This window comes from Perissodus microlepis, chromosome 17 (genome assembly GCF_051167445.1).
Source record: "Perissodus microlepis isolate ML-2025 ecotype Zambia chromosome 17, ASM5116744v1, whole genome shotgun sequence".
NCBI classification, from domain to species: domain Eukaryota; kingdom Metazoa; phylum Chordata; class Actinopteri; order Cichliformes; family Cichlidae; genus Perissodus; species Perissodus microlepis.
The window spans coordinates 22,113,502-22,137,783 of NC_140477.1; the positions used below are offsets into that span (position 1 = coordinate 22,113,502).

Consider the following 24,282-nt stretch of genomic DNA (forward strand, 5'->3'; position numbering starts at 1 on the left):
GTCAAACTTTATGATTGATATATTAGGGACCCTAAAGCTCCCCCAAAATATGGTGAAATATTTTTTTTCCCAAAAAATTAAAAAGTCATGCAATAGAGGGTTTTAATAAATCCGTTTAAAAAGTATTTATTATTTATCTACGGTACAAGAAAAAAAGTCATACTTTTATTTTCGTTATATATTTTATTTTATTCAATTATTTATTTATGTTCCGCGACTTTATCTCGTAAAACAATGACGTAATCCTTTGTCTTGAACAAAGGGTGTATTTGTTTACATGCACTGCTTTGTCCGGCGCTGAGGTCTGGTCTCTGTGTGCGGGGTTTGCTGCGGGACGACGCTGATGTTTTGCAGAATTCCGTGACTTTCACAAACTGGGACCTAATCGCGCCTTCATTGAAATTCAAAGGTTCATTTCTCAGCCTTGAAGCCGTTAGTGAACTGAAGCTGAAATATGACCAGAAGATTTATGACGACTCACAGAGACGCAGATTTTCAGTGTTTTACACTCGAATTGCTCTCCTTTCTCTTTGCCGGCCAGCAGGGCGGGGACTGTCTTCCCATTATAAACAACAGTAACAAGGGTGTGTTTGATTTATTAACCGCTGAGCCCCGGAGGATGGTAGACCAGCGACATCCTGCAGGACCAAAGGGATTTTTTTCCCCCTTCTCATTTAATTTAGTTTTGAAGTTTAGATTAAAAAAACTTATATAAATATTTAAATTAAAAGAAAAAAAAATTATGCAGTCTTTATTTAATTATTTTATTTCTCATATATTTTCATTTTCAGCTCCCAGTTTAATAAGAAAATTATCTTGAACTGTTTCCTTAATGTCATAACTGGAATTTTCTATTGTAATTTAAAATTCATCTAATAGTTTTTAGTTCTTATCAAAATTTATACTTAATAAACTTCTTTTTATAATTTTTCAAAAATATATTTTTTAATTTAATTTAACTTTGTATCTTAAATGTTTCTTGTTTTCTTTATTGAAATAAATTTTTCTTGAATCTGATTTAATATTTTAAAAGCTTGTGTTTTATATTTTAACTTTTTCTTTTACATTTGTCGGTCATTTGGAACAGATTTAATCACACCTCAATGCACCCTGTCACTTTTGTATACCACAACATATATTTGCATGAATATATCCTTTTATATTTATTTATATTCTATATTTATCTCTATATCTATCTATTTATCTTAATATTTATCCATCAATGTCTATTTTTCTACACTAATTTTATTGAAGTGCTTGATGTTTATTGTATATTTTCTGCTATGACAGCTCAATTTCCCTCTCGGATTAACAAAGTCTCTGATTCTAATTCATGTTTATTTTTGTTTTACATTTTGTTTTGTTTTAAATTTGTCCACTTTTTCTATTGTTTATTTAAGCTTTTGGTTTATTTTATTATTGTTTATTTTTGTCTAAAGTTTGTGTATTTTTGTTCAGGCGGACAGGTCCTGCAGGATCACTGAATTCTTCAGTACGTATTTTTCTGTAACACCTCAGCGCTCTCACGCTCGACCTGCGCGTGCCCGCCGTCGCGGTGCCCTGTCCCTTTAAGAGCCTCGTGTTGTTACAGGAAGTGTGAGGGGTGTTTCCAGCTGATCTGAACAACAGGAGGACCGGAGTCTCCCTCAGCAGTCCGACCTGTCTGTGCTTTTTTCGAGCACCTTAGCAAAGCTCGCCGGTCCCGACCTCCGGCGGCTCCTTTGCGCCGAGAAGAGACAGTCATTCCGGGGTAAATCAGGAGGAGAGCCGGGGGCTTATTCTCGTCCAATAGCCGTGAGCCGGTGCCGTCGGAAGCAGTTAGCTCGGACTGTCATGATCCCAGCTCGGAGATGGCGTCCTTCCCCGGTTTGTGTAAGGCTGTCGGGCCCGCGGAGGAGGAGAACGGGGAGCTGGACGGATCCCTGCAGCAGATGCTGAAGGCCATCGCGGACGAGAGGAGCCGCCTGAACAGCCGACAGGAGATCAGCGGCATCGGTGAGTGTCTGCGGGCTTCTTGTATCCACACAGGCAGCACCTGAACTCCCGTGAGCAGGGATGAGCCTTCTGACGTGTTTCAGGCTGGCTCTCATTTATCTGTGGGTCTGGTTTACTTTGGAGCAGGGCCGGATCTATCTGCTGAAGGCCCCCGGGGCTGCACTCTGGTGTTGGGACCCCGTGAAGACCCAAACACAGTGCTCTCCTGGCTTTCTAACCCAGCAGATGTTTCCATGTTTAAGCATTGGTGGACATTTCTTTAAACTAAAAACTAAAGACAGGTGTGAAAAGGTTTTTTAGTTAACCAAAAAAGTCTAAAAATGCACATGCTGTTCAAACAGGGTTAGGGCTTAGAGCCACAGCGCACAGTGGAGTTTTAAAAATACAGTAAATAACTGTCAATGTTAAATAAGAAATTGCAGGTCCTCTAGTGTCCACCAGAAGCTCCAGCAGTGAGCAAACGTCCAACTTTACAGCAGAATAAAAGCCCCAAAATCTGAAGGCAGCTTTGATCAGTAAAAATAATAACTGACATAATGTAATGACATTTATGGTTAATTTTCTAAACTCTGAGCTCCACAAAGGTCAGAAATCTGTTTTCTGAGGAGGACCTGAATGTCTCCTGTAATGACATGAGCTGCCGTGGATCCTCCATCTCTATGTTGTTGTTTTTTGCGAGGACTGTGTTGAGTCCTCGTGACTGCCTTGTCGCCCAGTCTTCGTCATGAGCCTCGTTGAAAATAAAAATGAAAGTTGATCTTTGCTCCGGCCTGCGTTTTCCGCCAACATCGTCGGAGCGCCGCTCCGCCTGTTTCTGCTGCTCATTTGTTCTGATGGATAAATCAATGAAGCTCTGTTCACAGCACATGACTTCATCACAGCAGCTTCACTGTCATCACCAGGAGCAGAGCAAATGTCAGACACTGCAGTGCTACCTCTGCTTCGTGTCATCATACAGTCTTGAGCCAGGCCTCATTTCTTTCTTTCTTTTCCACTGTATTAAACTAAATAGAAATCAGAGTTTGTACAAATCTGATGAGCTTGAAAGCTGATCTGTGGTCTGACCACATTATTTCCTCCTGTCATTACAGACATGAGCCCGGTCTTGGGTCTTTTCAGATTCTGATCATCTGCTGTAGATGGTTTTTAGGCCTCACTCTTCTTCTTTTGTCCTTCACTTGTCCACTTTTCCTTCTTTTAAAAAATAAATAAATAAATAATAATTAATAAATATATATATATATATATATATATATATATATATATATATATATATATATTTTTTTTTTTAGGACACACCACGCTGAGATAATCTAGGTCTTCAGCTCTTTGAAAATCACCTTGTTAGTACAAAAATCGTATTGATGTTAAACTGTTTTACTGAAAAGAAGTGAAAAAGCAGCCAGTGTCCAAAGAAGAACTTGTACTGCTGTTTAAGAGCAAATTCATAGAAACTCTTGACTCCTTAAAAGCAAAATATGAGTTTTGGCTCAAGACTTTTGCACAGTATCATAAACTAAACATTGGGTCTTCGAGTGTTGATCACATGAAACATCCTCAACTTAAATAATAATGAAACCAGTTGATGCAGTTTGACTCTACGTGTTCCTCAAGGCTGTGGCTTCAACTTCATTATAACGACGGTTTTATAATACAGTGAATCGTTTATTAGCTGAACTCAAGGAGAGAAAGTCAGTCTGTGTTAGTTTTATATTTAAGGCCACAAACACAATTATTTAAACTGAGCTAATTTTTTAATAGAGTCTGGATTAGTTTACAGTGACACAGATCTATTTTTTCTGAATAAGAGCAGGTTTCTGTTTCCAGACTAATTGATCAATAACTTAAAGATCGTAGAGAAAAGGAGTCTGTGGATACGTCACAGTGTGTGTGCGACACCAGCGGTATCACACACACGCACCCCTGTGGTGTCACAGAGGGCAATATTTAATGGTAAAGACTGTGCAGCGGGCCGGAGGTGCTCCTGTTTCTTCATGCAGACTCTGTCGTGTCCTTGGATGCTCCTCTGCAGGCGGCTGGTGGTGACTCAGGTCTGATCCGACAGTGACTCAGGTCTTTGCTCTGATCACAGAATAACTCGGATCAGTCTCTCAGACGCAAAAACCTGGTGATGTCGCTAAAAGCAAGCATGGTGAGTATATAAGCTCACACACAGCTGACAATCACGACAGCTGACTCAATAAGGAAACTGAGGTTTTTCACATTAAAAGCCTAAGGGATGTGCTTACAGTTCTGTTTTTGCTCGTTTACACAATAAGAATTTATTTTATTTTATTTCAGCTTTTATGATAAACCATGAGCTGAACATGCTTCAGATATTTCACTTACCAAGCTCTTCACAGGAAATGATAACCAGCTGCCTCCCTCCATGTTGGGGAAACGTCCTCCAGCTCACCGCTGAGCCATCACTATCAGACCGTGGGCGGAGAGGCTCTCTGGAGAGTCAGCTGAATGAAAACACGGGAGAGGAAGGGGAAAGGCGAGCTGAGTATAGCGGCTGAACTTTCAAAATAAGAGCATAAATCCATTGCAGCTAGCGTAGCTCTTGGGGCAAAGCTCCACCTGGGCAGTCCACACAGGTGAGGTCTGTGTGTGGTGACAAGTGGCATGATGTCAGCTCCGGCAGCACCTCTGCTGGGTTAATGAGCAGCTCAGAACTCTGGGTGTGACTATTGACTATGTGCACGTTAGCATATGCTACTTCCGGTGCGGAAACTCCTGTGGGGAGCTTTGTTTCCGGTGTCCTATTCGCGCCTGGTTTACGGTCCAAAACAAGTTAAGCAAATGAATGAATCAAGCGGCGATTTACATTTCTATAGATGTCTTGGGCATTTACCCAATATATCTGTAAATGATGTTCATCGACTTGTCGATATTTTTCCCCCGCGTCTCAGAGCAAAAGAGAAAAGGGATTCAAATGTTATATTTCTCAGCTGTCCCTCGTTTATCGCGGGTGTTATGTTCTAAAAATAACCAGCGATAGGTGAAATCAAGTATCCAATTTTATTTTTTGACGGTGCAAAACGTTTCGTGGACATACAGTACTGCACTTCAGAGTCACACTGCTAGCAATCGATGCAGCGATTCTGTACTGTACAGGAGAGACGTCACGGAGGAGATCGTCTGCAGCGATCAGGACGCAGGACATGTGACGTAAAAAAAAAGCATGCAAACTTGCACTAAAAAATCCGCGAAACACCAAGGTGAAAGGTGAACCGCGTTATAGGAGGGACCGCTGTAATTTTGAAGGTAAGTCACAACATACCCTTCGTAAATACTAATGTATAGAAACCGTTACCAGCAATCATTCATTTTTTGTGTGGCTTTTTTCACGGTTTGTTAACATGCTGTGTAGGTGTGTACTTGACTAGCTGATATCGACATAACGGGGAAACATCTGGTTTGACTATTCTTCACCTGTAGTTTGAATGCTGAACATTTGCCTGTTTAAATCATAAGACCAGTCATTATACAGAGATGTGCTTCTGAATGTGGACGATGTGTCTTCTGCTGCAGTGATGCAGTTCTGCTTGTGTTGAGTGATGTAAACAACTGATCGATCTAAACGCTTTAAACGTCAAAATTGATCATTAGATTTTTTTATGACACAACAGTGGTGAGTGTTCCCACCTTCTGCTCTTTGTAACTTAACGCAATCTTTCCGTTTTCGAGTTTTGGACATGATTTTGGAGTATATCTTCGCAGTAGCGACTGACCGCAAAGTAAAGCTACCGGAAATGCACAACCCCACATCCGGTCTCAAACCAGGAAGTTAGCATTGTCTCGTGCACATAGTCAATTATTCTGCATCCACACCTGAATAAACACAGCTGCTGAAAGTTTGATAGAAAATAGAAAAACATGGAGGGCGATTAGACCGCCTCGGTGGTTTTTATCGGTTGGTGCCGGCTCGTATAATTTGAATACGAGCTCTTATTTGAGAATTCACGGTCTGAACTATAAATACTCGCTGAGGCAGTGAAGCGGCAGCCAGGCGAGGCAGAGAGATGAACATGAATGATTTAGCTTTAATTACCTCCTGCTGTAAATACTCTGACATCAGCGCAGCTTTCACGCTGACGCTAACGGAGAGAGCGTCCATCGATCGTCTGAGATCTGCTCTTCAGGAACTGTGGTGCAGAGTTACCGCCGATCTGACCGTGACTCGCTCACTGCTGACAAATTATTACAAATCCTGCTAAATATTTAATGAGGCCGCAGTCCGAGTCCGGGCAGAGGTGGTTGAAGTGCTCCAGTTTGTGTCTACGTGCACATATGTGTGTGACCGCAGGACGTCACAGCAGGAGGCCTCCAAGCTGTGTACAGTCTGTCTGTGGACTGCACTGTTGGAGCCAGACTGTAAAGGTTTAATGTACAGGACCAGTTGTTACCGTCTATTTCCTTTAATAAGCAAATGCAAACATCTCAGTGCTGCGTTTATTTAGCCGATTGGTTTTTAGCTTTAATTTATGTAAGGCTGTAAACTTCTAGACAAAGGTTTTTGTAATTTGTTTAACAAAAAGTAAAATCAGACCTGTTTGGATCATTTTCAGAGTAGCTTTGGATGATTCACAGTTTAAAATAATCCTGTATTTATTCCCGAGCCTTGCTTTAAAACTCTGTATTTCCCAGATCGTTGGTGAGTGGTTGCTTGAGGTTACTGGCTGGTTTCAGCGAGGGTGACAGCAAAACAAACCTCCCTGTGGCTGCTTTGGTCAGTAGAAGATTGCTGTGGTCTCGTGTAGCTGGTGTGAAAGAGTTTCACTCAGTGTGTCTGCAAACATAAGTGTGACACTGGAAACGTTCCTTACCACTGTGACTTTAGTGACCCTCAGTGCGCTCAGAAAGAACATGTTGATTATATTTAAAGCACAGTCTGTGTAACCTTTTAATTTAATATTCCAAATATTTCCTCCCAGCTTTGGGTTTGCCTCCAATGTTGGAGAGGAAGCTAAGCTTAGCTGTGTTGGCTTCATCACGTCAAAGTCAGCTTTGTGGTCATCATACTGATGCTCAGCTGGATGGTACGCCAACGCTCTCTCAGCTGCTGTACAACATCTGTGACATGCAGATTGTATCAGAGCAGAATGAGCGCTGGCCAGTCAAAGGTTGTAGGTGTGAGTATGGCCTCAGTGGCTCAGGCGTTGCAGAGAGTCTCGTTGGTTCATTCGGCGCTGGTGCGTGCACTTTGTTCATCCTTTCATCCAGGTCACTGGAGCTTCGAAAGCACATCACACAGGATTATATAACTGTCATGAAAAATGCAGCAGGCCTACCACCGCTCATGATATTTCTACCCACTGCTGCAGAGAGATTTGGGGTGATTCAGCTCACTTTCCTCAGATGATGAGTGATAGTGCGCCGGGCTTTATAACACAGTTGATGTATTTTTAAAATGGCATATGCAGCTATAAATAGAGCTGGACTTTTATCAACGTCCCAGAGGCTCCTGCAGAACTGTACTCTGCTTCAGTCAGCTGTGAGCTTTTAACACCTTTAAACAACACTCTGAAGCCCAGGTGACATTATAACAAGATACAACAAGATACCTGGGTGAGTTTAAACTAAATGACTCTGTTCAGCACATCAAGGCTGACTCATCCTCGACTCACATCAGAATACATTTCCTTGAATGTAATTCATACATTACAGTGAGCCTTCACGGGATGATTTTTTTTTACTGTTCATGACGTCATCATCTTCACCTTCGTTGCAGTGTGAAGCTGTGATTTCAGGGATCTGCAAGTGGGGTTATGCCACACTCAGACATGGTCACAGTTTCTGTCATAAAATCTTTTCATGAAAGACTTGATCTAATCGATTATGCGGACTGCTTAGTATGACATGCGTGGTAGCTAGTGATTTTCATGATCATGTCAGCAGAAGTGGTTCATATGGGACTCAGCAGGGTCATCGACATATGTCATGAGAAGTTGTTGAAGACCCCAAAAAGTTTGAACATGCTGGTTTTCAGTCAGGATGATGTAAGGCAGCGCTGGTTTTCTTTCATTCGTATATATTTTTTTAAATTTAACCTTGATTTATACAGGTATTCCCATTGAGACACAATATCTCATTTACAGGAGAAACCTTTTTTGGACAAACAATTATCACACCAAGGAAAAAAAAACAACTTTTTAGTGGGATTTAAAGAGAGCTGGGGGGCTCTCTGGGTAAGTTTGGCTATTCTTTGGGTGGTTGGAGTGGTAATAGAGGTCCTTGACGTCCATTAGGTGGTTTACGTTGTCATCAGGAGAAACTGAAACATGCTAGTCTTTTACTGGCATGTTATGTGGTGTCGCAGCATTGGTCTTCTAAAACATTTAGTGGTCATTATCATTCCTGATCTGAACCATTGGTTCAGTCTTCTGCATCTGACCATAACTAGGCTGATCTCATATATCCTGAACCTGCCGTGGTTAGTTCCTTTAGGAGGTTTTAGTAGGATTTCAAGACAATTGTAGTCAAACTTTTGTTGGTTCCAGCGGCAAGAAAGAAGGTTTGAGTTGCCATTAGGGAGGTTTGAAGAATCCTTTGGCTCTAATTATAAATGCGATTCAATAGGTAGTTTTAGGAGTTCTAGAGAAAATGTAGGTGCTTCCTTTAGGTCTATATGTGGTTCAAGTTCTCTTGTAGGAGGCCTTTGGTATAGTTTAGTTCAGGGGTGTCGAACTCCAGGACTCGAGGGCCGGTGTCCCGCAGGTTTTAGATATCACCCTGTTTCAACACACCTGAATCAAATTATTAGTTCATTACCAGGCTTCTGGAGAACTTCAAGACATGTTGAGGTGATAATTTAGCCATTTAAATCAGCTGTGTTGGATCAAGGACACATCTAAAACATGCAGGACACCGGCCCTCGAGGCCTGGAGTTCGACACCTGTGGTTTAGGTATTGTTGGAGTCACTACGAGGTTGTATGGAGCCTTTATTGGTCTCTGTTCAGGTTTTCAGTGGTTCAGGGTTTGCTCTCTCAGATGATTTTTTGTTTGTTTGTTTGTTTGTTTGTTTTAGGAACCTTTCGGATTTCTAGAGTTTTCCCAAACACAGTCGTCTGGGCTCCAGAGTTTCACAGCGAATACTCCGAGGATATTTAAGGATATTGGTAAACAGCTACACCTCTGGCATGATAGGTGGATCCTAAATGCAAAATCTGGGCTGTTTGGTGTTCAAATGTGATTAAAACAACAGGCAACAACACAAGGTGTGGCAACAGTTGACGCTGCACCATCATCAAAACCCTGGAAGAATGTGGTTTGTCCTTCCTGCAGAGCTGCTGTTTTAAAGTACCAGAAATTAAAGGACTGATGGTCAAGTATGAGATGCTGAGGTTTAATAAACTATGCTGGCTGTGAGGCGTGGTTTAAAGTTACTGAGTCATTACTCTGATTGTAGTTACCTGATATTGGAGCCTGAGTTAAGGATTTCTTTTGGCTGGTTCAGTGCTTCCTGTTGCTCTTTGGAGCTTCTTCTGCTCGGGTTGCCAGCAGGTCGTGTTCACTGACTCACCCCCCGTCTGGGGAAAACATCCCTCATGCCAAGCGTGACTGGATGAAGGCCAGAGGTCACTTCCTTTCTACAGCCAGCGGCTCTGCCTGGCTGCTGCCTTAGCTCAGAGATGTTGACTTGTGTGAAATGTGAACAGCTTCAAGCAGCAGCCTAAACATTAATTCACACACTTGAGTTTCAGCTGTAAACTCTGAATAATGACTGCTGACATCGGGTAGTAACACCACAGAGGAAGTCTTAGTCCTTTTATAGGAGTGCAGAGTTAAACATGAGTAATTCGGAGAGGCTAGACAACAAGACCACAAACACCCATCTTGGGGTGCTTGCCATCAGAGAAGCTTAATTACTTCTGCAGTAATGTCAGTTCTTTATGAGATGTTTATTTATGAGAAGTACCATTTTTAAAAAAACAAAAAACCCCCAAAAAAACCAAAATTGTATTATTTACCTACCAGAACCAGTGATAAGTATTCATTTATTTCCATTATTTGCAGGTTTATTCAGACTCGTCCTCTCAGTCACTCTAAATTCATTTTTTTCTCCTTTAAATTGGACCCATAAGAAGTGTTTGTACAATTACTCTGGTTTCATCTTCATCTCAAATTAAATTAAAGCCTGAACAAATCAAAGCAAACGAAGTTTATCCTCCTGGACCGACATAGAGTTAAACTAATTCATTTAATATCTGTGAAATTTAATGAAATGCCAATACACCATCATGGAAGGGCTTTATACCCACATCATGTGGTTTGGTTACTCCTCGTCATGCTGTGTCTCCTTTAACTTTGTACTGATCTTAGAATATTTAGAATTCGATTTTAATTTTAATTGGATATACAGCAAAAGAAAATAAAAGGCTACTTATAAAATCTAGAAACAGAATAAAATCTTAAAGTCTGATCTGATCTTTAGAGAGGGGGACTTTTTAAACAGATGGGAGGTAAAATAGACCGATATATTTATAGCAGAAGGTAGTTAAACATTAAACAGGCTAAAAAATAACTGCGGACAGCCGTGTTAAAACTTTTACAGCAGAAATAAAGATGTTTACACCCTGATGCACAAACTGTTTTGGTTTCTAGAGAGAAGTTCCAGCTTCACAACAACTTTTGCCAAGGAATAAAGAGGAAGTAAAAGAGAGGAATAGTAAGAAAACTGTCACTATATGCAGATGACAAAGTGTTATTTATTAGAAAAGAGGAAGATTGTAATTATTTATCTGAGACTGTAATATCAGGCGTCAGAGACAAATATAACTTGTATTAGGGATTAAAGTTTGCATGATTAGGGGCGTGGCCTCTTTAACTGACTGGGTGGATGGTGACACAGATGGCTGGAGCTGCTAGCTGTCTGCTAGGCTCCACCTCAGCTAACTGGAGTCACTGAACTGGCCCTCTGGATCGTGTTTGTGCTGTTGGAGCCTCAAGGATCTCATAACTGGATTATAGATGGCAGACAGTTGGTGTCGTAAGCCACCGCCTCTGTTCAAAGATTGTCGTTCACAGTGTACATAGATGGCTTCTTTCACTCATCTTTCAAACCATCTGTACTCTGTCCAAGATGTTAACATTGGCATCCTCGAAAGAGTGACCTTTGTCCTTTAGATGCAGATGGACAGCCGTGTCTTGTCTCGTCGAGTTGGCTCTTCTATGTTGTGTCATGCATTTGTGAAGTGGCTGTTTGGTCTCTCCAATGTAGAGGTCTGGGCATTCCTCGCTACATTGTACAGCATTAACGACATTGCTAAGTTTGTGTTTAGGAGTTTTGTCTTTGGGATGAATCAGTTTTTGTCTGAGTGTGTAGCTGGGTCTGAAGTACACTGGGATGTGATGCTTGAAGAAGACTCTTGAGTTTTTCTGATAAACCGGCAACATAGGGGATAACAATGTTGTTGAGTTTGTCTTTCTGATCCTCCCTAGATGGTGTCTGATCTTCTTTTCTGTGCTTCTGGTGTCAGAAATAACTTCTGACACCAAAACACAAAACGTTAGCAGCTAAAATGCAAACGCAGAGGCTTCTAAATGTGGCGTTGTGTCACAGTGGCTTCGTGATCCACAGAGCAGGTGGTCCACAAAGAGTCCAACTCAACAAGAGCCAATCACAGACAGGAACAACCCCACAAACATCCAAACACACACACACACAGCTCAGAATTGATGTGTTTAATTTAAAACATGTTAAACTGTGTGAGGAATCAAAGTTCACCAGTTTTCTTTAATTAAATCAAAATTAGCAAAAACTCTAACGAGCGTGAATCTTAATTGGCTCCGGTTCAGCCGTCTGACCCGCTGACCTTCTCCTGCTGCTCTCCAGGTTTATCTTCAAGAGAAGCTCTCGCAGGAAGTTTAATTCAATGCAGAGTCATTCTCTGGCAACTGCCTGACAACTGTTGCTAAGCAACAAGGCAGGTGCCTCCGGCCTGTAAAAAGGTAGCAAGGAACCCGGGGTGACGGAGGACAGGGGGTCGATACCGAGTGAAACACAGAGCGTCAGTATGAAATCGATTGGTGTCTGTATCCTCTCACACTCGGCCCTGTTTGATCCTTCAAAATAAAAGCGTGTGTAGTAATCCAGCAGCCTGTGAATAATGCATGAGCTGATTTTATTGGACATAAGGAAGAAAAAACTGTGGATCTGAACAAAAGCTGGAGCTGAATAATGGAATAATAGATTTTAGAGACAGTGTGAACAAAGCACACTTCCTCTGAGCTGCTTTCAGACATTAAACACTCACTGACACCATATTCACAGGGAAAGGCCTTTGAAACGTTTAAGTCCAGGTTTAGTGTCAGTGCTCGGGTTTTTGAAGCCCGTCTGAATGAAAAAGGTTATTTTAATATTTAATTTTTGTGGAACAGTTTCAGATTTCGTGATGTCACAGTTGTAGTTAAAGCTTTTATTGAAGTGCAGACCTTGAACCTGGATGTTTGGTTAATTAATCATCTGATTGTTTCCCGTGGCTGCAGGTTGGTTTAAACCTCTGAGGAGCACTGCTGTCCTAAATACCACTTGTGTGCTGCTTGACATCAGCAGCTGCTGGATTCTGTCCATAGATCAGGAAGATCGGTGCTGATGTTGGATTAAAAATGACTGAACTGTCACGGCTGTCTGTTATGTTCCTCGATATGAGTAAAGAAATGCTCATGCATGTATTTTTGCTGAAGGAACTCTTGTTGCCGAATAGTTTCTTCCCTTTTTCTGTTTTTGTTCCTCTGAACGGCCAAAATTTATAAAGAAGCTTGAACTGAGGCCAGATTTTGTTAGCAGTTGGAGAACAAATATTTTTTCCTCGAGCAGCCGATCACTCTGTAAGTGTAAGGTAGGAATCACTGGATGTGTTTCAGGCTTCTCTGGTCTCGCCTTTCCTTCGTTTTAAACGCTGTGATGTCACACAGCACCAAAGTGTATTCATTTATTTAGTTATTCAACGTTTGAAACATCTGTCATGTCACAGTTGGTGACAGCTGTTAGCCAATTAGATAATGCTATGCAAATATCATGAGAGAGCAATATGTGCATGAAATAAACTGTCGGCTTTTTTCTAACTGCCGGACTAGGACCGTAAGTGGAGAAAAATGGTGTATGTACAGGTAAAAGTACTTGACTACACACTGCAGCTCTTAACAGTCAGGAACACCCACAACAGTAAGGAACGTGAATCCTGTCAAAGTGTTTTTTGTTGGGCAGTCACACATATGTCAAGTACTTTTACTGTGAAAGGAAAGAACAGGAAGATGCCCATTCCATACACGTGTACAACAAAGCAACAAGAAAAGTAAAGGATGGACGTAGCTTCTAGGTCTTAAATCTGCAATCTGCATTCTGCACCAGGGGCAACGACTGCCTAAAGGCTTCTGGTCCCATAAACGTTGATGGGAAAACACGTAAACACCTTCCTCATGAGTTGCGATAGTTTCAGTAACATTGAATAAAACATGGAGTTAATTCAGTAAAATTTGGTCATTAATGGTGTCGGGACAATTATGTGGTGTGCGCCAGTGAGCATGCTCAGACAGTCATGTCTAATCCATCCCAGTCATTTACTCAGAAATCGTTCCACAGACTGTTTAAAAATCTGCATGAAGCTGCTTTAAACTGAATTCTCGTGCTGACTTGTTGTTTTGACCTCATGTTTCTTGTCTCTGCAGGCTGTTTTAAAGATGACCGCATCGTTTTCTGGACCTGGATGTTTTCCACGTACTTTATGGAGAAGTGGGCGCCGCGACAGGACGACATGCTGTTCTACGTCCGCCGGAAGCTCTCCTACGTCAGCGCCGACAACAGCGAGGGCAAGAAGGTGACAAGACACTTGATGTAAAGAGTCATCATCGCTCACGTTTCAGACATTTGCAGAGCACCAGCAGAGCCTGAGGGCCAGGATTTCAAAATAAAAGGTTTCAGAGAAACGTGAATGAGGCGGTGAGACATGATGGATGTGAGGCTGCATTTGTGTCTCTGTTGGTGAATAATAGATGGCTTGCTGGTCTGGATGTGGAGCAGCATTAAAATAAACCATGTTCAGGCTCCCTGTGAGCTGCAGTGGTTGTGTAACGTTGGTGTTCATGTGAGGATCATTCAGAGGGAGACTTTGACCCACCATCGCTCCCTTGCCCTGAGCTTTCCTACTACTTTTATTGTGAAAATGCAGAGTTTTTCAAACCCTTTCCTGCGTCTCCTTTATTTATTTGTAGTTTTTTGTATTTTTACCTTCGGTGCACCTGACCTGTGAGTTTTTGGCCCATTAAATGACATATTGCAAATTTTGGATGTGGTTATGATAGTTTGTCCACCACAGGAGCAGAATATGTGACAGAAAAAAGGAAAATCAGAGAACTAAACTTTAACCACTGAGACGCTGGCTCGGTTATCCAAAGCACCGACCCAGAGTGGTTACAGCTTTCCCACAATCAACCCTGAAAAGACCCCAGAGGACTTCCTGCTCTCTGAGGTGCTCACACTTTCCTCCGTGGCGCTGGCCTTTGACAGATCTGATGATTAGATTTATCTGAGTCTGCAGCAGAGCGGCTTCGCCCGCAGGTGGACAGTGTGGTTCATATTTACTGCAGCGTCTGTGGCTGTCAGTCACACTAACAGCAGATCAGACGATACAGACAGCAGACGCCATAACAGCCGAGACGATCGGCAGCGACAGCAGCCATCAGCTTCCCATCACTCTGTCTCCTCTGAAGAATCCAGCTTCAGTCACAGGAACAGAACCTGAAGAAGAGAAGATCAGAATAACAATGGAACCAGCTGATGAGACAGAAGCCTTAGTCTCAGTCACTGAAATTAATCTGAGATTAACTCATTATCATTTTAGTTTTTGTCTTTCTGATCAAACGTTTAAACCTGCAGATTTCTCATGATGCCCTAAATCTCAGCCTCGTCCTGCTCTTCATCTCTGCTCGTCATAATTATATTTTATGAGCTCAGGCTCTGTTCGTCCTTCATCCCCCCGCTGTGCCCAGGTCTCTGCTTCCTGTCCCAGAGCAGAAACAGCTCTGGGAACCTTTCTCCTTCACATTTGTAATGTTTCCAGGGAAAACTTATTTAAGCTCAGGAACTTTTTTCCAGCATTTGTAAGTTTAACCAGCTGTGAGCATCAGTGTGAGTGTGAACAACCTGCAGCAGACACCAGCTGCTCTGCTTCTGATCATTCAAAAAGTGCATTCTGGGTAATCTTTCAGCTGGCATCAGTGTGTGTGACGTGTGATTTGACCTTTGGAGGATTTGCGGGTTTTGGTTCTTCTTCGTTGGTTTCATGTTCTCTGATGGACGCCTGGAGCTTCAATCGCTTTAACCCTTGCAGTTTGCGTGAGGTCAGACTGAACATCTGGACCAGAAATGGTTCATGACATCAAACTGAAGAAGCTGCACCTGGTTTAAGATGTGAAATCAAAATGGCAGCTGCCGTAAAGCAGGTCACGCTGCTGTGACGTGTTTGCTTCATCGTTCAGGTCAGAAAATGTTCATGAAGTTTGCATTCCTGTGAAATCAGGATCATATTCTCCTGCAACACACACACACACACACACACACACACACACACACACACACACACACACACACACACACACACACAATGGAAAACTAGAGTAATTTGACCTGAAATGAGCTTCGTGTTTTTTGCTGAAACTTTTTCAGTTTCAGTTCGTCAAAGCAGGAGGATCTGAGGCCACATAAAAACCACACACACACAAGCGCTTCACAGGGAAACCATGACAACCGCTCCTACGCTCTAAATGGTTTCTGAGTGATATGAAGGCTGGCTTGTGGAAAACTTGTATTTCCCTCAAGACCAGAGAGATTCACCGAGTAGGCAAGGAAACGGCGGAGGAAGGAAGGAAGTAGGTGTATAGGCGGGATGGATGGGGGAAAAAGAAAGGGAGGAAGTAGGAGAGGAAATCTGGGAGGAAGTACGGTTGAAGGAGCTGAGTCTGATGGTAAGTGTGTTCAGACGTGGTGCTGATGGAGGCTCTGTGCTGTATTTCAGGTGGAGGTGGAGGTCTACAGGAGGGACTCCAAGAAGCTTCCGGGCCTTGGCGACCCCGACATCGACTGGGAGGAGAGCGTCTACCTGAACCTCATCCTTCAGAAGGTTCAGAGCAGTAAAGTTTAAAAAAATAATCTTTAAACTGTTTTTGTTGTCCTCACTAACCTGAATCCTGCGCCCTCTTCCAGCTGGACTATGTGGTGACGTGCGCCGTCTGCACGCGCTCAGACGCAGGAGATATCCACATCCACAAGAAGAAATGTCAGGTAGGCGCTCTGCAGCAGCTCGAGCTGATGAAGCCACCAACCTTTTCTCATCCCACCCGTGATTTGTCTCATTTTATTTCCCCCTCCTGTGCTCACAGGAAGTGTTCGCATCTCCGAGTAAACATGCCATGGACAGCAAAGGGGAGGAGTCCAAGATGAGCTACCCCAACATCTTCTTTATGATCGACAACTTTGAGGAGGTAAAAGGATGTTTTGAGCTCGTGCAGAGCTTCTGTGGTGAAACGTCTCTGAGCTCACAGTGCTATCACACTGAGGAGGGGAGGTGGGGGAGGAGTGAGGGTGGTGACAGAAATCAGCTCCTGGTTGGTGCGCAGATTAGTTGATGAAGCGTGACTCGATCCATTTAAAAACGAGCTTGTGCACAAGCGCAGCGTTTTTACCGCCACAAGCAGCAGAGTTCGCTCTGGGACAGAAAACGATGATCCTCCAAGGCAAGGGAAACGCTGCTGACCACAGTCACGAGTCGATGTTTCTGCTGCCGCACAGAAAGACACGGGACATTTGCAGGTGAAGTCATGTGACCTTCTGTTTGTGCAGGTGTTCAGTGACATGACGGTGGGTGAGGGCGAGATGGTGTGCGTGGAGCTGGTGGCGAGCGACAAGAGCAACACCTTCCAGGGCGTCATCTTCCAGGGCTCGATCCGCTACGAGGCGCTCAAGAAGGTCTACGACAACCGGGTTAGAGACCAGAGCGAACACCTGCACACATGAACACCTGCACACATGAACACCTGCGCTACACTAGCAGAAACATGCTACAGGAGTGTGAATGTGTTCTTGTGTAGCCTCATTTAGCATGCTCACATTTATGAAGTCTTGACACTTGAGCTAAGAACACCTGAAGACTCTGAAGCTCTCAGGTGTGATGAGTCAATCAACTGTCAGCAGTTTGACGTCCGTGTCGTGTTTCAGGTGAGCGTTGCTGCTAAGATGGCCCAGCGGATGTCTTTCGGCTTCTACAAGTACAACAACATGGAGTTTGTGAGGATGAAGGGGCCGCAGGGCAAAGGTCACGCCGAGATGGCCGTCAGCAGGGTGCCGACCGGCAACACCTCCCCCTGCGGCACCGAGGAGGACCAGGTGTCACCCATGCACGAGAGGGTGAGGGAGAAGATGCAGTTTAAATATTCGGTCCTGAGATTTTTCATTTTTTTCTCTGAATGTCTCCACAACAGATTTGAAGGTTTTGTTTTTGAACAGCTGTGTTCATGACCTCAAATGTGATTGAACGTAAGCATTTTACTGTAATACTGTGTGGAGAGGACGGGGACTGCTTTATGTCTCAAACCGAGTTTTTCTTCAGATGATGAGACCAGCTTTGATTAGGTTGAAATCTGAGTTACCACAGAGAGGCTCGTGTGATCATCCACCACAGAACAACACTGCAGGTGGAGTTTCAGTTAAATTGTTTTTTGAGCTGCTGAAGTCTGATCTCACTTTCATCCCCGAGGCCGATAAACAGTTTGAACCTTGTACTGAAGCCTGTGCTTGCTCTATAAAACCTCTTTACAGAAGAGCTGGATATGGTACGCTTAGCTTTATGTTGTGATAAAAGGATCATTCTGCATAAAATCAATCCATCCTCTTTTATAACAGTCTGTTTTACTGCTATCAGAGTTCCTTGGACACTTTTGTAATCATGTCCAGACCTTTGTTCCTGCTTACATTAAAAAGAAAAGTGAATGAACAGCCCACATATCTCCACATCTGTGCATTAAAAGGCTTTTGATTGAATTGTCCAGTTACAACAGAGGACTGTAATCCCTCAGCAGCTAATTAAATGTTTCAGTTTAACCTCTTAAATGAAATCTGAAGGTCTTCACCTGAAGCTCATCTCCATCACAGAGCTATAGCTGTGATGAAAACCTGCTCGGCTCGGGCAACCACTGGTGTGGTTTCACTTCTGTGTCCGAGATCTTTGAGAAGTAGAACAGAAAACCCCAAAACTCAGGAAGTGAGTCGAGCGAACAGCACGAAGCTCTGCTCAGACGAAATCAGGTCGAGATCAATAATACATGCAGCTGGACTGACTGTGCATCATTTAACAGCCGGATGTGTCTCTCACAGAGACGTCTGCTGGAAGGAGAGCTCAGCATGAATCCACTCTTTGATTATTGATCTGAACAATAATTTAAAAAAAAAAAAACTTCACATGAACCAAAAAACCAAAGGATGTGACGGCGTTTACTGAAACAAGGACAGGAGCGATGGGAGAGCTGAAGGAATAAATTTACTCGGCTTAATTGGAGCAGCTCTTCCCCACAAATAAACTTCAAACTGCCCGATGTTCCAACAGGAAGCTCTCTGAACATCAGGACATCACACAGAGATGTAGAAGAAAACGTTTCAGCTGATTTCCAGCTAAACTTTCTCCTCATTACCAAAAAATCTGGTGCTGGTCAGGTGTGAATTTTAGGATATTTACACAGTTAATTGCTAATTAATTTTAGCTCAGGTTGGCTTGTGTCTCTGTAATACAAGCTGCATATCATCCCACCATCACCAGCACGACAATAATGCACAATCAGCAGATTAAACCACTGATCACCTGTGGACCACAGACAGAAAAGCCTAGACTCCTGCTCCTGTGATGTTTTATTAAATATAATCCACAAAAAACCAAACATTTGCTCCTTTGGGGCTTTTAAATGTTTTGATCGATGGTTCCGATCTCTGTATGTGACTCACTTTATTAATGTGAAACTTCCCAACAAGACAAACAGTTTGGGTTTTAGAGAATTTATGAGCTTTCGTGTCCCTGCTCTGGTCACCAGCCGTACACTTACAGCACATCGGGAATTTAAGGTTGGATTGCAAACGAATAAAATGAAACTGAGGATTTCGGCCGGTGAAACATCTCTTCTGCCTCCCCGTCTCACTTCTGTATAACGAGGTCTCGGTGACATGTGATTAAATCTTACTTCCTGTGTGGACTCTAACCTGCTGTCCTTCCTCAGGTGACATCGTTCAGCACGCCTCCGACCCCGGAGAAGAACCGCCCCTCCTTCTTCTCGCCGTCTCTGAGGCGCAAGATGCCTCGAAACCGGATCGCTGAGATGAAGAAGTCTCACTCTGCCAACGACAGCGAGGAGTTCTTCAGGGAGGAGGAAGATGAAGGTAAAGACTGGCACTTCTGCCTCATTCCTGAGACGCTCACCACAAGTGTGGGTAAAGTTTTCCTGAATTAATTCAGTTTATTAATCAGGTTAGCTGTGAGTCTCTTTGTGATAACACAACATTAATAAAAGATCATTAAACAGTCGTTTATAATATACAGCAGTTCTCAGCAGCAGGTTCAAAATCTCCTTTTCCCCCTGAAGTAATCAAAGATCCAGAAACATGAATGTGTCACAAACTAGCAACCTAGAGTTCTCAAAACAGATCAGTAAAGTTAATTAAATGTAACCTGTGCGGTTGTGGCTCAATAAACTAAACTCGTCCTGGAATTCAGACTTTGGGTTCCTGGATGTTGCTTGGTCGGTTATGGGGAAAAAAACGCTACCCGATCAAATGTTGGCATGATTTATGGTCAGAGCCACTATGATATCTGATCATCTTTGAACCTCCAGTAAGAAAACTTCCTGCTCCTCTGTAAGAAACCCAGCTGGAGAATTTAATGACAGTAAGTGTAAAATGGCGCCATGACATGTTCTGGTTTTACTTAAAGCTGAATTTTAACCGTCAGTGGGCAAAAATCTTTAATTTACTCTGTAAAACATTTAAGAGCATTACAAAAAATGGTTTATTAATAACATTTTTTCAATTTTTTTTTTGTGTTCAGATCTTCACACCACCACAAACCTCCGCTCGCGCTCGCTGTCGGGCACCGGGCGCTCATTGGTCGGCTCGTGGCTCAAACTGAACCGGGCAGAGGATTATTTCCTGCTGTACTCACACCTGACCTACGTCACCCTGCCACTGCACCGCATCACCACAGGTCAGAGGTCTCACACTCACACAGCACCACAGTGCCCTACTACCCTCTGCAGGGAGACTGCGGGAACTGCAGGAAGTAAAGAATGAAATTTTAAGTTTATTTTAGGTCTCATTAATTCATAATATTGATTCTATTGAGGGTTAAATAAAAGATAAAACCTGCCTTTGGATAATCTGCAGGATCAGGTTTGTCTTTCATTGCCCAGCAGGAGATCATTGACATTGAGTGTTTTGTGTTGTCAGTGATAACAGTGACAGCAGATGTGTGCTGATGATCACTGATGGATTGTGGGCGCTCTGTTATTTATTGTGTCTGTGTGTTTCAGACATCCTGGAGGTGAGGCAGAAGCCGATCCTGATGACATAGCATAGCTGGACTCAAAGCATCACTACGAAGTGCCTCCTGCATCAGGCCGCCGAGACAACAGCAGCGCCCCCGGTGTTCTGACCGAGACCCGCAACCAAACAGCCGCTTCAACCGGAGACGCAGAAACGGCGTCAGAGGGACGACGAACAAACCAGCCATCCGAGAAGTGCCTCCGACTCTTTCGGTTCCTGCGGCCATCTCCACGGAAATGGGCCCGGAGTCAGGATCACATGACCTCTGCGTGAACTGACCGGAAATGAGAGCGAAGAATGTTTTTGTCTGTAAATACCTGCTGCTTTTCTCACAGACGCCTTGACTAAAGGTCGAGCTTTTAGAGACCGCCTCCTACTTCCTGTTCGGCTCGCTGTGGACTTCTTGTTTAAACTCCACCACGGGTGAAATTCTGGGTCACAGTGATTGTGTGAGAGGAAACGGCGGGGTCAAATCCACCTGACTCATACAGGAAGTGGTCACTTCACTTCAGAATAAAACACCAACCTGTACAATTGCAGCTTCACTATCAGAATATTTTCACTTCTCTGAGTTCACAGTTTAAACCAAACGACATGTGATATGTGTCACATGACACAGTCAGTTAAGGATTCTGTCATAATCATTTTACAGGATTATAACTAAAGACAAACATTTTAAAAATAATTCTAAGAATTATAATTTTTTCAACAAAGACATGACCCACATTTTCACAACACTTATTTAAGTTTTTCCCCTGTTTTTGTAGAGAAAACATGAAATATTTCATATTTATTCATATTTGTTGTTGAATTTTATTATCAGACATCAAAGATTTTACAGGAAAAGGTATTATAAAAATAATCATTTTTGTTCATTATGTTGAAAGTTTTCCCTTCTGAAAGAAAATGCATCTAAAGAATAATTACATTTTCAGCTTAAGATTTCTCTCAAAATGACTCAGACCTCAGTCATTCACTAAGATCAGCAAATAGTAAAACGAGTCCTCATTCAGACACTAAAACCTAAAACTCTTTATTTAAACACTACTCGCTTCATGTTACTGCAAACGTGTTCTAATGAACCAAAAATACAGAAAATAAATACAATTCTGATGCTGAAGACCCAACTTCATCTTGTGCGTTGTTAATTTCTTTGTATATAATGAATTTTATAAGTTTAAGATGTGAAACTATAAATGTAAGTTATTATATCTGCGTTTTTCACAAATTTGTACTTTTGTCTTACCTTACAGTGTGAAACACTTGGAGGTGACTTTTGTTGTGATTATATGAATAAAACTGAATTTACAGAAAATTTTAAACTAACAAAACGAGAATCTATTAAAGTCATTTTGAGAGAAATCTTGAATTATTTTAACTGGTGCAACATCATAAATGCTAACGTTGAATAATCCTGATGAAGAAATTCTCATATTTTATTCCAACACTCCAGAGTATTCACTAAATATTTTTAACTTTTATCTGTATGTACGTATGATTGAAAGCAACCCGTCTATAACATTTAATGGTAACTTTATGACAAGTGTTTTTAATACTAGCATTTATCGTCAGCACTGAAGGACATTTTTTAAAAAGAACTTTAGAACTTAAGATTTTTCACAAGTTTGTGCCATGAGTTTTCTCTGTGTTGCATTATCTCATTAAGCTCATTAAAAATATTCAGTTTTAAAAAATAAAACTTACTGTAAAATTGCAGTTCATGAATTGTTACACAAAATTATTTCAGTATTTAAATACTTGACTAAAATTAAAATTTAGTACAAAATCTTTGAGTTTACTCTAAAGTTCAAATTAAAACGAGTTTGAATACAGATACAGCTTTAATTATGATGACATGTTCAGTTTGGGATCATTTCAGTAGGACTTGTTGAACCATGATTCAGTATTTGACCCCGTCCTCATGTCCTCGTCTTTATACGAAATCACTTTTTCTTGTGATGAAACTCTGCCGTCGACTTTTCACGTCGACTCACTAAAGCGAAAAAGGTAAAAGAAAAAAAGCAGCTTATGAAAACCAGCTTTTACTTTTTACAGATTTATTTTCAAACCTGCGGCTGAAACTGGACGAGACTTGAAAAACTGCTGAAGTTCCAGACGAAACTTTAAGGGAACAAAAGAAACTGAAGCAGCCGGCTGTTGATGTTAAAGTGACTCCCGGTTTTTGTCCCTCTGAGCTCCCGAAGCCTTAAACACACTGACTGTGTGTGTAACATCTCCTCTTTTCACTTCCTGTTTCTTTAAACTCACCTGTGAGACGTTTTAGACACACCAACCAGCCCAGGCTTCGAAGCGTCACCTGCTCCTCACCTGCATCATCAGAACACCAGAATCAGAATCACTCTGTGTGACTCACAGCGACTCCTTTTTTTATGTTTCCTGTGAAAACTTAATCTTTTTGGATGTTGGAAAAGGTTACAGCTGAGAAATGTTTTAAGAAAACTGGAACAAATTCCTTTTAAAAACACTGTAAGGGGGGGGGGGGTTAAAATTTAACTGAGTCTAGGTAAGTAAAAATTTTAGTTTTAAGGGAATTTATTTAAAGAAAACTGCTTTTACCTCCTGAATGGAGAAAATCTCAGTAACCTCCTAAAAGTGAAATCAATTTTACTCTAAAATTTCAAAGAAAAATGAATCTGTTTCTAAAGTAAGTCGTACCTTGAGAAAAAACTCCAACTCTGATCCAAAGTTTGTGATAAAATGATGTAATGTTATCATCTTACATTATTAAAATTAGTTTTAGATCTTGGAAAAAAATTTTTTCGAGGTTTTAATGATTTGCATGTACGCTGTACTACAAACACCTGGTGTTTTCAGGTTTGAGGGTGGAGTCAGATCAGCTGTTGATGTTATTGATCAGATGTCATCAGTATTGGTTTGCTCTCAGATGAAGCCATCGTCGCTCAAAGTGTTTTCCTCCGTGTCGTATTGAACCTTTTTCTTTGTGTCAGTGTTTTTGATGTAGTTTATAGATCTCCAGCTGAATGTATCCACGCTGATTAACAAGCGCTTTAAGTGAGAGACGTTTGACGGACTGTGACGGTTTGCACTGTAAAACGCTTTTACAGCCTTTTTGGAAGCAGTTTGTTAAACTTTCTGTTGACGTGTTCATGCTTCCATCACAGCTTTTGTACACAGACACACTTAATGTGCATGTTTCTGTCTCTTCTTCTGTTTCCAGACTCTCTGTACATTCTCCTGCATTTATTTACTGAAATACACATTAGCAGAAAAACGCCTCAATGTCAAGTCGTCTGAATTCAGCCCCACAGTCACAGGTCATTAAGGTGGACTTACTATAGTTATACTGAGCTGTGGTGAAGCCCTTCAGTGTAAACATGCTGTGTTAGGTCCTCCCCCTTTAAATACACCCTCTGCAAAAGCTGTTTTTTCTGGTTGACCAGCTTTTGGAAGCCTGCCGAGGACCAGGTGTGGCTGTAGTAATGAGGGCACCAAAAAAAAAAAAAAAACACTTTCCTTCCAAAAGTAGAAAAAAAACAACTGTCTTATAAGCCTTGGATCACAGGGATTACTGTACACACACCAACCTCAACTGGCCATGTTAACATCCACCACTGGAACTGTAGTGTGCAGAAGTCTTGAACCACTGCCTGTTTCTTTACATTTTTCTTCCTGAAGGTCTTTCAAAGTTCTTTGGACACTGGCGGCTTTTCCAGGTCTTGTA

General features: G+C 42.0%; 1 protein-coding gene and 1 long non-coding RNA gene across 2 annotated transcripts; one reads left to right on the forward strand and one right to left on the reverse strand.

The window, feature by feature from the left end:
- Nucleotides 1–1,567: 1,567 nt before the first annotated feature.
- Nucleotides 1,568–23,835, forward strand: kiaa0930. The gene is made up of 10 exons (XM_084909199.1): nt 1,568–1,995; nt 13,673–13,821; nt 16,018–16,122; nt 16,206–16,283; nt 16,382–16,483; nt 16,842–16,982; nt 17,217–17,405; nt 19,262–19,421; nt 20,086–20,241; nt 20,567–23,835. Exons 1-10 carry the CDS (start codon nt 1,851–1,853, stop codon nt 20,605–20,607), a joined length of 1,266 nt encoding a protein of 421 aa, XP_084765325.1. The 5' UTR covers nt 1,568–1,850; the 3' UTR covers nt 20,608–23,835.
- LOC146369603 (uncharacterized) lies at nt 3,341–6,351 on the reverse strand. Its single transcript, XR_014797284.1, has 3 exons — nt 6,053–6,351; nt 4,345–4,463; nt 3,341–4,077 (listed from the first exon to the last, which is right to left on the reverse strand). It is a non-coding gene; the product is annotated as an uncharacterized LOC146369603 (long non-coding RNA).
- Nucleotides 23,836–24,282: the final 447 nt, after the last annotated feature.